The 15,852-nt window shown below is 34.7% G+C and overlaps 1 protein-coding gene across 1 annotated transcript in view; it reads right to left on the bottom strand.

Annotated features, from left to right (window-relative positions):
- Positions 1–15,852, bottom strand: part of MYOF (myoferlin) — a 67,902-nt gene that overhangs the window by 25,726 nt on the left and 26,324 nt on the right. The window contains exons 12-25 of the mRNA XM_010011551.1: positions 15,738–15,852; positions 14,380–14,483; positions 13,344–13,412; positions 13,182–13,225; positions 12,729–12,811; positions 10,473–10,511; positions 7,906–8,030; positions 7,316–7,435; positions 6,784–6,961; positions 5,823–5,947; positions 5,208–5,314; positions 2,723–2,915; positions 1,518–1,673; positions 339–470 (exon numbers count right to left, since the gene is read on the bottom strand). The exon at positions 15,738–15,852 is cut by the window's right edge and continues 44 nt beyond it. Coding sequence (XP_010009853.1) covers positions 339–470; positions 1,518–1,673; positions 2,723–2,915; positions 5,208–5,314; positions 5,823–5,947; positions 6,784–6,961; positions 7,316–7,435; positions 7,906–8,030; positions 10,473–10,511; positions 12,729–12,811; positions 13,182–13,225; positions 13,344–13,412; positions 14,380–14,483; positions 15,738–15,852 — 1,590 coding nt within the window. The remainder of the gene's footprint in view (positions 1–338; positions 471–1,517; positions 1,674–2,722; positions 2,916–5,207; positions 5,315–5,822; positions 5,948–6,783; positions 6,962–7,315; positions 7,436–7,905; positions 8,031–10,472; positions 10,512–12,728; positions 12,812–13,181; positions 13,226–13,343; positions 13,413–14,379; positions 14,484–15,737) is intronic.

Here is a 15,852-nt window from a genome sequence, read left to right as displayed (position 1 = left end):
TTTGTAGAAGTGAAGAAGCAATTAAAATAAAAGAGTTATTCACATGCCAAAACATTATAGTCTAGATCCTGATCTTAATTACACTGATAAAAATCTAAAAGAAATGTCTTTGAAATCACTGGAGTTAACCAGTTCAGCATCTGGTCTGCTGAAGTTCATCTGGTAGGCACAATGGACTTGATCGTTAATTGCTTTGAATGGGGTCTACTTGTTTTGCTTTAATAAATGCTACTCTCCCCTTCTGCCCAGCATGCAAAAAAAATCAAAAGAGCTCCAATTTCACTGAATTCCTAACACTCACATCTAGGTTTAAAGTAAGAAAGCAATGATGGACGTACCATTTCTGCAAAAACACTGAATGTTCCCTCTGCAAAGCTATTAAACTTCTTTTCAACTGCACTGAGCCCAAGCCAAATGTTAATGCGCAACTCCACAGGCATTTTGACATCTTTGGTCTTGTCCTGTGGGTACTGGCACATGAACAAAAAAAGTTACTCTTTGTTATGTTATGCAGGTATTGCAGCTTTCAGTAAAATACACACAATAACAAAGAGATATGAGTAATAATAACACATGATTTATTCATCTCTTCCTGTACTGCTTTTCCTCAAAAGCCAGTAATAAATAGTTAAGGAAGAAAACATTCTTCAAATGGTACCTGCCTAAGGCATGTCAAAACCAAACACAGGAACAGTAGCATCACCCATGTTCCTGTATATTCTCTCCCAAGTTTTATTCAGCAGTGAGTTTTTAGTTACGGCCAAACTTAAAACTTCAGTGTGGATCTTAGTGTTTCTCATCAGGAGACTCTGGAAATGCAGAGGTTAGTCAGAATGGCTCACTAAATGTAGAAGCAATGCATCATAACATGCATGATAAGGGGGCTTGCATAAAGAACATGATTTAGGTTTGTCTGCATTGAATCAATATAACTACCAATATGCTGACAACCTCTGTAAATGCTATTGTTCTACAGCTGGATTGCCTTTTCTTTTCTGGTTAAGTTTAGTCCACTTGAAGGCAATACAAACTTAAACGGAGAAAGAAATTCCTATTCAAGAGTATGACTCAATGCAGAAAGACATGCTATGGAACTTTCGGGTGTAGGCATGCTCTGTATTACTTGCAGAAAGCCATCCAAAACTTTGAATAGCTTTTTAGAACTTCTCTGACTTACACTAACTATTCCCTATAAAAGTCTCCATTCACGTCCAGCCCCTAACCACCAACCCCAGTAACACTTTAAAAGTCCTATCACAATTTTGAGCTCTTTCAGAAAAGTCTCAGTTAGGGTCTGATTCTGGTTCTAACTGTCTTATGATGAACTTGATGTTACAATTTGTGATATTGTGAAGAAGTTATATGCAGTTGGCTTTTAATCTGTCTTGAGTTTTGACACCCCATTGTTCATAGTTCATTTGCATGTTACATGCTCATGTCAGAAGGAATCACAGTTTAGGGAGTTAAAGTTAATTAATTTATAAGGAAAAAAAAAAAAGAAAAAAAAAAAGAAGTACCTTCAAGAAGATTGTTTGGGTCTTTCCACAATATTTACCAGATGATTCCGGGCTACTTGTGGAATACAGCACCTGGTGTGCAGGAACACGAGCATAAGCCAGTCTTTTCTCCCCTCGGATCATCCATATGATTACATCAGGCATACTGTTTTGTGGCTGTGGATTATTTGTGGGGAAAAGAAAGTTAAAACCAGCAATTAATAGATACTAAACTAGTCTGATGCTTAGAAACATAAATTAGGATTTATGTTGAAGGATTTATCACTTAGAATCCATAACTAAAATGGATTTATGACAAATAGAGAAAATTGTTTTACTTTGCAAGTAACACAATATAGAGTTCTGAAATAATCATTAAAATACCATTAAGACTGTTGGAAAGCTAAGTTCTATCAAAAAAATCTCAGTTCTTCTATCTCTTGCCAATTTTTCTAGACACATTTTGAACCTCAATTCCTGTATGGTGACTAAAGTGACTGATCTCAAATGTTAATGCTTTGGATTGACCTGCAACATATTTAAGTGCTTGTAGTGCTTCCACATTAGGGGTATGTCACCATAAGCCTTTTAGTAGAAGGCAGAAACAGCCTACTATCTTTTTGCAGCTTTGTGTATACCCTTCTATGCAAGGTGTAAGTCTGCCAAATTAACTGCTCTTTTTTTTTTTTTTTCTCCAAATCAGTAACTTTTCAAAGCAAAAGTGAGAAAGAAAAAAATAAACCTTTTCAATAATGTTGTGAAAGCCAATTCCAAGATAACCAAGATAAATAAAAACTGAAAATGTTGCTGAACATTTAAAAAAGAAAACAGACACAGATACAAACTGATTTAACTACGCTGGAAGTCAATTACTACGGGTAACAAGCTGCGGAAACACAACATACACCCTGCAGCCCCTGAACCAGTCCTATGACTTGCAAATCTGGAAGGAAAGGACAAAGTACTGTCACTTTAACAGAATGGAGTCTATTCTACAATTCACAGAGTAGTTATTTCCCAACATGCATTCACTGACAGCTAACACTCTAGAATGTTATATTTAAGTAAATCATAATTACAGAGAGAAAAATGTTTACTTTCAAAGCATCTAAAATGACTGTTCTAAGGAGAGTGGATATTGCCTGATCAGCAGTGAACATTACACCAGTTTGTGTCAGACAGCTATCTCTAAACTAACCAAATCACTCATATTATGTAGTACTAACCTCTTCGCTCAGTTGCATTAATCTATCCAACCAATCCTCAATTTCCGTCAGAGTGGCTTTCACATCAGTAGCTTCATTTCTCATCCTTGCTGCTGCTTCTCCAATCTGTTTGAGAGACTTCAAACGCAGTTTTTCAATCTGAGTGTCAAGGACTGTAATGTTAGATCTGCCTTCTATGAGGGGAAATGGTTTACTGAAAAGAGAATATTTATTATGGTTAATAATCCAAGTGAATTTTATTTAGCCACACACTAAACACAGGTATGCATACTGTGAAAACAGATTGGGTGCTATTATTTCCTGTGATTGAAAACCACCAGAATAGTGCTATAGCACCTTTTCTGCAGAGATTTCCACCTGACAAAGTGTTTACAGTAAGCAAGGGAAAGACTGTGGTTATGTAACAAGCAACAGTGTAGAATAGCTTGAGGTGTATGCTTTAGTCTAATTGCTGCTAACCAAACGAAGCAAAACTCATTTCCCAATACATTCAAAATAGAAAATTCTTGCCTGAGAATGTGCTCTGAAAGATGAAATCACTGCCTTCAGACCAAGACTAGGTTGCTTTCCTTCACTGGAAACTGTAAAGTCTCAGAAACTCAATATACAAATACGGCTTGTGTCCATGACTAGAGTTATCTAACCCTCTGGCATGAAAACATCAAAGAACTCTTAAGAGAGATCCGTAACACAGAATTTCTGAGTCACCAGAGGGCAGAATAACTCTTCAATGGAACCAAAAAATCCTATAGCATCACAGTAGAGCCTAAGAAAAATGAGCTTTTTCGAGTTGGTGGGTGTTTGAGGAAAAGATGACTTTTCAAAGACCAGTGACTAGGGATAAAGGGATAGTCCTTTAACTGAGTTCACTTAGAGGTCTTTAATACGATACTAAAAAAAATAAATAAATAAATTGCACAGACACTGCCTAGTTTGAGAAGACCCACTCTTCTCTGACCTATTTTTAATGACAAGTTATGCACTTCTAAGGGCTTTGATTCTGCAGGACCTTGATACTGACGTACGCCTTCACTGTATTTAGTCCTACTAATCTGAATGCAAGTGCCACCTGCCCCGGGTGCAAGTACTTACACATGAATCAAACGCACCAGATCAGAACTTCCAGAAAGTCACCTTATTTTAAATAGTGCACTGAAAACTCTCTCAAACTCCTAAGTCATTTAAACTTTAGCATGGCAAGGAAAACTGTTTTAGGAATTCAATACAGGGAATTATGTCTTTGACAGAACTTTTAGAAGTTTGCTGAAAAAAAAACTATAAAGAGAATTATATCCTATGAACAATAGAATTTGGTTGATGTATCTAGGTGCTATTGCTCAATAATTGTTGAGTAATAAGATATTTTACAAAATAACAGACTGAATTAATAACAGTGCAGATGTGTGTCAGGAGGATTACTTGACATAATTGATACAAACCCTAAAGTTCCTGTACTCACTAGATGGCTCCATGTGACTATAGTTTGCCCTTCACATTTTGATTTCCTGAACTATGTCAGTTCTTTCTGTTTTCTTCCAGACCACAGCAGGTATTCAATCAAACTACTAGTCTAGTATTCTAGTCAGGTATTCTATCAAACTACTAGTCAGGTATTCTATCAAACTATTTATTTTGACATAAGCTTTCTATCATAAAATTCTTTGCTAGTATACGCTGATCTCCACTGTTTGCTTTTCCCTTTGTTCACTCTCATATTAGCTCTGCAGCTCGGTGAATTTGTTCTCCCATTTCGTGTTCTCTGTTATTTCCTCTAATGGATAATAACTGTTAGCTCATTTTCCTTTTCCTGTGCTGTTTCACTACCCACCTGTTTAATGTTTTTCAAGTGTCTCTCCCCAGCTTGATGTTTCCTTCTATTAATGTCTCTTTCTCATATGATTCTTTCCTCCCTATTTAGAACTTATTCTCCTTTAGAAGCTGACTCCTATTGCCTTCTCTGAACACTCCAATACATACAGACATGTCGATTAAAGGCTTATTCAAAAACATAATCTTAATGGCCCTTAAGATCTAAATAGCTTTTCAATATTTTATTCTGGGCTTATCAGTAAATTACAGAATTTCTTCCCTCTTCAGTTTCAGAAATAAGATTGAAAGATGGGCAAACAAAAGGTACATAAGCAATTCTAAAGAAGGCAAGATGGTAGAAAAGCAGCAGAGATTCATAATATCACATTTTCAGAACAGTCCTGCCTTAGATTTTTTTCAATAGATGCTGTTTTTTTACTGTCAGTGACTAAGATAAGGAAGGGAGAATTACAAAGCTAGACAGGCGACTTCATTGGCAATATCCATGCTGTTTTACTACTTTCAGAGACTTCTGGAATTCCAGCTCTCAGGCTAGTTCAGAAGAGTAATCAGTTTTATTGTGCTTAGGATTTGTTTTCTGACTTAGCAAAGGCAATAGAAAAGATTCTGAGCGGGCCTAGAATGATAATGTAAGAGATAAAAAAGGTACTTTTACCTCATATCTTCTGTAAGTTCATCAACCAGCTTCAACCACATTTCAGCTAACTGGTTTTCAGAAATTTTAGCCTGCATTCCTGATTTTAAGGTGGCTAAGTTGGTTTGCTGAGGAATTTAAAAGAAAAGGATTTGCATTTATTAGCTTCAATTGTGGTATATATGGTCAATACGAGATTCAAAACTTTAACTTATTTATTTGGATGTATAAAGACCAAATCAAAAAAGACTCAGATGCTCAAACTTGATTCATATTTAACAGCACTATTCCCATGTTTTCAATGTATTTAACAATACATGATATTGCACCTAGCTTCCAAAGCAAGTAACAGTTCTTCAAACTTAACATGCCCTTAACCAAGGACTACCAAGGACTCTTCCTCCCTGTGGGGATTCAAGCAGGAGTGCGTTGGGCCTCGCCTGAATATAGACCTAAGAATAATAGTGTCATTTGTTACACTGAGCTATGCTTAATTTTGAGTAGGATAAAAGAAGGGAAAAGTTTTCACAAAACTGTTCCACAATTTCGTCAAAAAGTCACTTTTTGATTACACCTCTAAGTGAAAAACATAAATATAAAAGCATATCAGCAAGAAAAATATCTTAAGTGTCTTACCAGTCTTTCAGCCATGTTTAGGATCACATTCACAGGGTCTAATCTATGACTTATGTCCTCCCAAAAGGAAGTCAGTGTAACAACTGGCTTTGTGTTTGCCCATGGCAAGTAGTAATAATAATTACCTGGTGTGAAACATTTGTATGTTAGAGTTAGAATTCATGGCAGGAATACATACTGTACACTGCACAAGTTGCTGTATTTATTTCATTTATGTACTACAATTTATTAAAAACATACAAGCTACTCCAAGCATGTACATCCAAAGGATTTGTATTTTTCAGCCAGTGCAGCGTGTGTTGGATGGTAAAATTTTACTTCAAATTGTTTCAATATCCAATGGACTTTTTCCAATAAATTATCTGTTAACATGTTCATTCTTTTTTCCCATAACTTATTGATGTAGATAGCATATTAAGCGTATATCTGAAATAAATTATTCAAATACTTATTTTCCAGAGTAAACCTGATTACTTCATTTAATGCATAGACACCCCTCCCTACACACACACACCCCTCTTACTGTTTGCAGTTAATAAAAGTTACACCCAAAATATATTCCCCTGTGATTTAGCTAGGCTGCTTTCTCCTAGGCTGCCTGACACCTGGTTGAAAATCAAGTTTTTATTTTATTCTAAATTAGAATGTTCAAAGGGTATTTTCCCTATTTAATCCTTAGTTTTTAGATACCTTCTTGCCAACTTGCCTGTGCACATCTAGTACACAGTCAAAAGATTTCACTGAATTCTGTGAAAATTTCTTTAATAACCTCTGTAGGCTTTTCAGCATATATTCCATAAATGAAACTTCATCTCAAAAGCTGTGAAAAGACACATGATCTTTTCTGTCATGTTTTTCAATGATTTTTAGTACAGTCACTGTTGTCATTCCAAAGCCATAAAATAGCACCTCAAAAAGAAAATTTTACATTATTTTATCTCCATACCAGTAGTAACCTTACCATCAAAAACAGCACGACTGTACTGAGTTGTTGATGCCAAAGGTTTACAGGTGGTATCAAACTTGTTGCCATAGTTACCAATGCTAACTTCAAACTGGATAGGCTCACCAGTGTCTTGCAGCATGGTAGCAGAATGAAACACAGCAGCCAAGCAGAACTTTCGTCTGCGCTGGTATTTCTACAAGAAGAAACTTTTTAGCTGCATTTCAGTATTTGTTAAGCAGGATCCACAACTATAGAAAACAACAGCAATTTTTAAATGGAAATAAAAATGTTATTACTTTTACCGCTTTGGTGAGAAGCTACCAACACGATAGATATGTATATAATAAATTACTGTATTTGAGATTATAAAATGTTTCAAATTAATATTTCATGCTACCAGGGTATGACATTTTTGTAGCCACATCATCAATAACCAACTCTGAGATTCAACTAGATTTTTTCATTTCAGTAAGTTAGATCATTCTCAAAAAATGACCAGCCGAGGCACATCTCTATTACCAACACTGACAATAAAACAAGGACTTACCTCAACAACCAGTAAGTCATCATTAGGAATCATCTCTAACTTTCTGTTGTTAACAGGTTTGCTTTCAAGTATTGTAGATAGTTCAACCAGAATTCTCCCTCTGTAAGCAACTCCTTCTCCCTGCAACATAATCATACATTGAATCCAATTTTATACATTTCTCCTAAAGTAGCATACTTTTTCCTTAGCTGCATATTATTCTGGCTTCACTTAAGTGCTCCAAGAACTTCTTTGGAGGCATGGATGTACGTATTTGAACAAATGAAATAAAGTAGTTGGCTTTAATTAATTGTGGAAGTGAAATAATATATATTTACAGAAACAAGGAAATAAGAAATACAAATGCATGCAGAGATACAGATAGCGAAAAACGTCAAGAACACTGCTGCTCCTTCAAAAACACCTTTAAAACAAAACCTGATAAGAATGGAAAATATTATCGTACTTCCTTCTTAATCATAAATATAAAATATTATTCAAAAAGAAACACCAAAAGGAGTGTAATGTGAAACAAAAAACTCCAAACATTAATTTGTTAAAACCAATTGGGTTTAATTCTTTTATTAAAAACAATGAGTAAAGAAACTGACCTTTCCGAAGTTTAATTCATCATATGGGTCTGGGAATCCAGTGTATTCTCTTGGACTTCCATAAAAGTTTAGGTAACAAGGCCCAAATGTTGGTAAAAAGCCAACTTCAGTTTCTCCAGTGTTTGCTAACAGAAAACATAACCAATATATCTTTGTTAATTACCATTCAGAGCCAGAAAAACTATTAACATTACAGTAGAACAATTGTTAGGTATTAGTTAGTTATTAGTAAAGTAAGAACACTTTATTCTCTGGGTATACTATATGAATTTAAAGTAATTACAGTCATGATTGTACTTGATCCTAACCTCCTCCTTCAATGTACAATATTTACTAGATACTACTTCATGCAGTAAAAACCCCACAGAATAAACAGAATTTCTTCTCCATTCCAAATATCAGGTTTTCATTTATGTGAAAGAGTAATACACTCTATGTTAACAGAAAACAGATTTTCTAGAAAGAAATGAAACTGAGTAAAACAACATTTGCAATCATTTAAATGCACAGGCCATTGTTATAGCTGCACAGCTACAAATAAGACACACACCATAGTGGGAAAAGCCCTACTGTTTACCATAGTTAATCCTACTGTTCTAATTTTTAGTGTAATTTTTCTGTGGTTATTCTTAAGGCTAGAACATAAGACTACTGCAAACTCTAATCATAACTGCCACAGTGCATTGTTTCTCACACTCCCTTTTCAGTAACCTGAAATTCATACAAGACAAAGACTGCAAACTCAGTTAAATCTTAGTTAATTCTGATCACAATAAACTCCAATTTGTATATTATTCTTATCCCATGATTAACAAATTATACTTCCAAATGTCTTAATCTAGTTAAAAAATATTAATAGGGATTTAGATATTTTTGTCAGTTACAGTAACTAAGCTAGGAAACTGCACACCAAAGCTATTGTCTATATTCAGGTATTTAAGATATCTAAGAACTTGAAAACATATTTCCATTTCTAACACTTACTGTCATAACTTTGTATTTTTCAGCAGTGTTCTGGTTTTTAGCAGAAAAATATACATAAGGAAGTCTCAGTTATATTACTGCTGTTATCTTTTGGGTTTGCATTCATGCCTTGCAAATTTATCAGATGAATGAGATTCTAAAAAGCTCATTCTGGAGCCAATTAAAATTTATACTTAAAGGATTTAATTGTTCTTTCAGTAATAATCAAATATATGCCAAGGCTACTGAATGATAAATCTGATGAGCAGTGCAGAGAACTAGAACAAGGTAAGCAATACACATGCAGAAAATTACTGCATAGTTTTGAGGAAACAAGAAAGATTCTATATTCTTTTTCTTCTTGTATCCTAGCTTTTGTATTTGAACAAATGATCCTGGTATAAAAAAAGATGAGAATCGGGCTCTAAACCTTGCAACAGATACCACTTTCAGTGACCTGCAACATTTATCATAAGAAAGGATGGGTGAGGAAAGAAAGTGAAAATAAAGGGTTATGCCTTGTGTGACTCGGTCACTGTGACCACTGAGTGACACAAATGGAGAATATAAATTATGCGATGTGTTGATGTCATTTCCTGTCAACACAAAGTCATATAAAATCTGCAAAATATAAAGATTTGCAGTTCTCTATGTTTCATTTGGGTACTTTCACATCCTTACATCTGAATCAGAAATAGGTAAAAATGTGAATGGAAAATCACTCAGATTCTTGATGGAATACCATCTGATTTTTAAAATAGTCTAACACTGAACTGCTCACATCAAATCTCAATATGACTCGATTTAAGGTATATTCACGACTTACTGCTGCTAATAAATTAAATGTCATATATAAATTTTAAAACAAAACAAACAAAAAAGCCCTCCCAAACCTGGAATAAAAAGAATATTTTTGTAGGTTTTTTTACATTTAAAATTAAATTGTTTGTATTTAGAAGGGTGATGATCCCATATTACAGAAAGCAATTCAGAAAAATTATTTCAGCCTTTGATGTAATATTACTTATTAAGAAAGATAGTAAGTATTTATGCAGATGAATGTCTTTTACCTTTCAGCTGCACTCCAATTGTATTTATTTCTCACTGTATAAATATTTACCACAAAGTCTTTCAAAATTGACAAGTATGTAAAAAGCTATCTCTCCAGGTTTTAACAGAATCATATTTAATTTTTCAGACTTTATTTATAGAGCTAGCTAAGCATAAGCACAACAGCATTAATTATTTTAGGTAGTTATTTACTTCTGCAGGGCTCTGAAGCTGCAAATACAGTTGCAGTCTCTCAGCTAGATTAAAAATTGCAAGCCATTGTTAGACCAAGCACTTTATAATCGAAGCAATTGCATGCTCAATTCTAAACATAGCTTGAAGCACCAGCCAAACAGAAATATTTCCAAACCACTTCCAGTGCCAAAACTGTTTTATACAGTTAGTTATGTTTGATACTCTTTAATCGTAGTGGTGAAGTTTTTTACACAACTAATTATTAAAAAATGCCTTTTTAAGATGATGGGGTTTTTTTAGGTAGGACTTATCAGTTTGGGCAATGGAAAGTAAAATCAGTAGCAGAGAAAGATATAAACCTTCATATGATGAAGCCCCTGTTCCCGAAGATGAAAATTCTACATTATGAAAAGAGAAGAAGTTACATGACAAGTGACAATAGCATTTTAAAAACAAGTACAACACAAAGCAATCTGCTTTTAAAATAAAGTTGAAGGCCTAAGAGAAAATAAAGTTCATGTGGGCTACAATCTTGCTTCCCAACTAAAATATGAAAGTATCGCTTCCTGTACAAACCCCTGAAGAAAAAAAAAAAGCATGTAGCTGACAAAATATATTGTTTTAATGCTTCTGTTTCAGCTCTGCCTAGTTCTCCTCCTCACAAAATAAAATTCTATTTTAAAAAATATTTTAAAATTTTCAGAACATTTAGGAAAACCACCACATTTCAGGGCCCATTAGGATGTCTTCCTTTACTGAAGACCATAGATTAGTTCAGTTTCCTAATCCTTTAGAAGCCAGAACAGGCTTCAGGAATGGCATTGACCTCCAGAGAAGATAATCTGCATGGAAATGGCTATTCCAGTGTCAGTACCGAGAGAATCCAAGCAAGATTCTTCTCAGTTACTAAGTATCTGGATTTGAAGTATAAATGATCTGTGACTCAGCAGCAGTTCACGTTACACACTTATGTGGGCAGGAGTGATCTCTCCAGAGCTGAATTTTTCCCAGCCCAACCCTCCTGTCTTTGATTTCCCATTGCCTTTTTCTGTAACCCTTTCTTTCGTCTCTGGTTGTGTGGAGGGTATATGAAAAGAATGTTTGCATGCAATCTTACTTCAACTGCAGTATACTTCTAAGAGGACAGTGTTATACACTTGAAGTTATGTGACTGAAAATACAGTTTCATCTGATAAGTTAAATGCTTGGCTCAAGTCACTACAGGATTAGAGCCACAACTCCCAACATAGTTATCAATTTAAGGACAAAATGGTCTGTCTCAGACAATTACATATCATATGGATTTAATAAACACAACAGGAAAAATAGTAACTTAGATTCTTATTTTGGCAATGATGCAAATAGTTTTGAGCCAGTGTCCTTCAACCTATTGTAGATAGTCCAATAAATAAATGTTAAGCCTGTTTAGCCATGAACTTTACAATTCTGTATGGACAACTAATATGCCATACTATGTTCATTAAAAATGATTTCTGGCAAATTAACGCAGAATCCTTGTCATGGAGCTGGCTCAACTGTATGAATAAAAAGGAGTTTATAAATATCATTCACAAAGAAATAATAAATAAGCGTATTATTATATTAGACTATAAATGTAACAGGTCCCCCCCTGCCTCCTGTATTTCCCAAAGTCTTAGCACAATAAATGTTCCTTATAATACTGTAAAGAAGACTTTTATCACAAAGGTATTGTCCAGTGGGTACAACATGTTAGGTATGTCATACCCTGCCTAACTAAATTTTGCAGTTAATGAAGTTTTTAGTTTATATGAAATTACATATCCAGTCACCTATACTGATAGAAGCATGTAAGTTCACTGTCTGTGATCACAGAATTGCAATGAACATCTTCATTTATTGAAGCTACTAAAATAAGGGTTACTAAGTAGTAATTTGGAGCACTTGTGCAATGAGATGCAATGCCCATTTCTAGTAAGCTACTGATGAGAGCAGAGACTGATCCAAGTTCTCCCAGCATTTGAACACAGCCTAGTAGTATACAGGAAATGAGCAGGTGGCTCTAGAGTGTTCCTGTAGGCTAACTACTCAGGAACATTCTCCAGCTTCTAAGTTCTCTTCTCAGAGGAAAAACAGATACGCTTACAAGGTGGCAAAAGAAGTCTGGTCTACTAGAGCCCAATGAACTTTTACAACAGTTGATTTTAAATTAAATGTCTTATTAAATATCTTGGTAAATTTGTATATCTTACTCATGATAGATTGTGATATCACATAGTTTTCTAAATTTAGGAACTTACTCATGATAGATTGTGATATCACAATTCTGAATCTGGGAAAGTACTCATAAATTTAATTAACTCCTTAACTTTATATATGTATAACAAAACACTGAATATTTAATTAGTTACTGCTATTTCCATGATGATGTGGTTTAAACATTAAAATTGGAATACTTTTTAAAGTAAAGTCTGATGGTATATTTTCTAGGAGCATTGTTTTAAAAATTCTAGAAACAGATAATTTTGTTGCTACAGAACTGAGGAACTATTGGAAAATATACTTTCTTAGAACACCAAACTTCGCTATTCCTCACAACGCAAGAGAAGATAATAAGTTATTTACTGCTCAATTACCTTCAACTTCTCCTCCTGAAGAAGCAATTTTTGAGAGACTTAAATATGTCGTTCCTACTACATCATTTTTTGTAAGACGATCCCTACAAATAAAAATGGAAAGATTTTATTGAAATATAATGCTGGTCATCCTACATAGAAGCAAGCTACCCGTACACACATTTTATATCACCTGGAATGCTTTAATATTACTTACACAGATGTAATGGCTTAGTTACAAATGTGGGCTGCATCATGAAGAAGTCACCTGACCCTTACACCACTGCGCAAAATTAACAACACTCTCAAGTTACATTAACCAGGTCTCTTGTGAAGAAACCATGAAGGAAAATACTTAAACTCTTGCTTAAATATGGTCATAGACTGATAGATACCCAACATCTATAGAACTAGACTTTCTTCCCTTAATATGATTTTTCTTGTCTACTACTTTGATTAAAAGTCGTAACTCACCAGTCAACAACTGCAAGTTTTATTTTCTCACACACAGAGGGAAACTGAAAAGAAAACAATTGAAATAAAATAACCCATTACTTATTTCACCTCTGTAATGATAATGCCCCGAGTTCCAAAAAGATAGTTGTTTTCTACAGAAACAAGATAAAAATCCCTCACCTTGATTTGAAGGTAAATAATTTGATTCCACTCTGGATTAGCGTTTTTCTCAATTATATTTGTGCAAACCTGCAAAAAATAAAATCAAATATACAGCACATCAAAGATAAAACAGATTAAAAAAAAGCATATGCTAGCTGTGATTTAGGATAAATCACATTCTGTTTGGTAAGATGAGGAGTAGTAGTTATGATGAATCTTGATTGGTTTATGCTGCAATAAGCCATTAGTTTTCAGTTGGTAAATACTGCTAAACCAGTCTGTATATGCAACATTAATGACTATTGGAAGGAAAAGAAAATTTTGAAATAGTGTTTAAACCTGAGACTGGAGTTACTCTACTTGTTATTTCCATTGGCTACAATTAAGTTGAATTATTAAAGCCTATTATTTCCACTAGCTACAGTTTAATGTGTTTTCACACTAGTACTGAGCTCTTGTATCACAGCAGAGAAATGAGATAAAGGAATTATTTCATCACAGTGTGCCTTATGCAGATATTGGAATATAATTAGAGTATATTATTTGCTAGTCATATCTACTGAAGATCCCCTACATTACTGGGCATGCCAGCCTGACTATGTAACTTAATAAAAGCTGACATTTTTCTAATTTAAAAAAAAAAGGAAAAAAGGAGAAAGATTGGCTAACGATGACTATAGGTGGTGCAATTGTGCTTATGTTCTCATTTGGTATTGTAAAGAGCACATTAGTAATAAAATGTACAAATGCAATTAACCTGTCCAGAAATATTTGTATCAACAGTATTAGAAGCAATGAGGAACAACTGGTAGGCAAGCAATCTGGCATGCATCTGTTCGCAGCATTTAGTCATACATTCCTTTTATTAGTCATCAGCTTTACACCCATTCTACTGTAGTGCCTTGCAGTGTGCCCTCATCTGATGAAGTAAACTTTAGGGCTTATGCTTTGTTATTTCCATATTTTCAGTATACTTAAAAATTTATCCTAGCATATGAAGTCTGTTCTCAAGACTATGACTAGAATGCAAAGATTCAGATATTTACTAAATTACCTTTTTCCCAGCAAAAGAAACTTCTACAAATGGGTCTACCAGGTTTTTCTTGTCTGCTTCTCCTCCAAATATTTCCTTGACAGTCTGTGAAAAAGCATCATCCACTGGAAAGGTGTCAAATTAAAAATTAAAGTTTATGCTTTTAAATTATTATTTTATTTTTTTTATCTATTCATCCTAAAAAAATAAATTGTCCACAGCAATCCCACCCAAATCAACCAGATTACAAACCTCAGTAAAATCTAATCTGATAAGCAGAATTCTGGACAATATTTATTGCTGGTAAAAAATGGAGAATTTGATCTTAGAAGCCATTTCAAGAATACAAACATTTCAAACATCATAAGGAGTCCTTATGTGCTCCTGAATTTAGGGTCATAATTGTATTTGAAAAACATTATGCATGTATCAGTAGATACTGCCATTCATTGTCACAGATATAGGCAATTATGCTAAGAAGAGATAAAAAGCTACCTATATTCTATCAGAAAACACATATGGCATATAATGAAAGAGTCTTTGTCTCAGCAATATAGGGTTGACATCAGTATAATCTCACTACACACATTAATGTCAAACTGCTTATAAGCTCCTCAGCCCTCCAAGGCCGTTTATTTAAGCTTATGGTGCTGAACTTATAGCCCACAAACTGCACGTAGCTTTCTGGGATACAACCAGTTCCTAGTTACTTATTTCCTATGGCCACTCAGGAGCAGGTTGCTGGCAATACAGAACTAGCTTGGCCATCACAGCAGCACCTGACTGATTTCAGCAGTCCTGTGGCCTCTCCCCCATTGCAAAACAGCTTCTGCTCTGAGCACCTATGAAGAGTTAATGGATTGCTGGGAAAAGGGAGGTGCAGGGGGATCAGCAGTCCTGCTTATCTGCTAAGATCTAAATGGCCTTGGAAGAGGGCTGCAGGGAACTAGCTGCCTGATAACCTCTTGAAAGGAGGCAGGGATTGGGATGTTGACACATGCACTCTATCTTCAAGCTAGACATGCACAGAACATTCAGCTTATCTGCAGATCAAATGTACTTGAATATTAGTTACTTGCAATCACTTGCATGTAACTTCTGTGATTGGAGAAGGGATAAAGAAGATGATCCTTTCCCACTACCAGAAGCTTCGTGGCCCACTCAGCAACAGATGAACGTGACTAATCTAATGGGTATCACATTACATTATCCATTACAAGAATTAAGTAGACTTATTGAGCATTACCAAACGACCTGAAATCGGCTACGCGATGCACTCAAGATGTTTTTATGTTCAAGGATTTTTTCTGAACAGCTAACACAAATATTTCTAATGGTAATCAAATACACCAATGGACCAGTAATAAGAAGCTAGGTACTTTGTGGAATGTCCTCAGCTCTGTAGATTTTGAGAAGGAAAGTAACCCATCGAAGTGCAATTCCAGCAGGTAATAACAGATTGCTCTCCACATCATCACTTTCATTATCTCTTTC

The sequence above is a fragment of the Nestor notabilis genome, unplaced genomic scaffold (assembly GCF_000696875.1).
Source record: "Nestor notabilis isolate BGI_N333 unplaced genomic scaffold, ASM69687v1 scaffold7373, whole genome shotgun sequence".
Taxonomy (NCBI): Eukaryota; Metazoa; Chordata; class Aves; order Psittaciformes; family Psittacidae; genus Nestor; species Nestor notabilis.
Note: the sequence above shows the minus strand (reverse complement) of the source record. Positions and strands in the feature narration are given on the sequence as shown.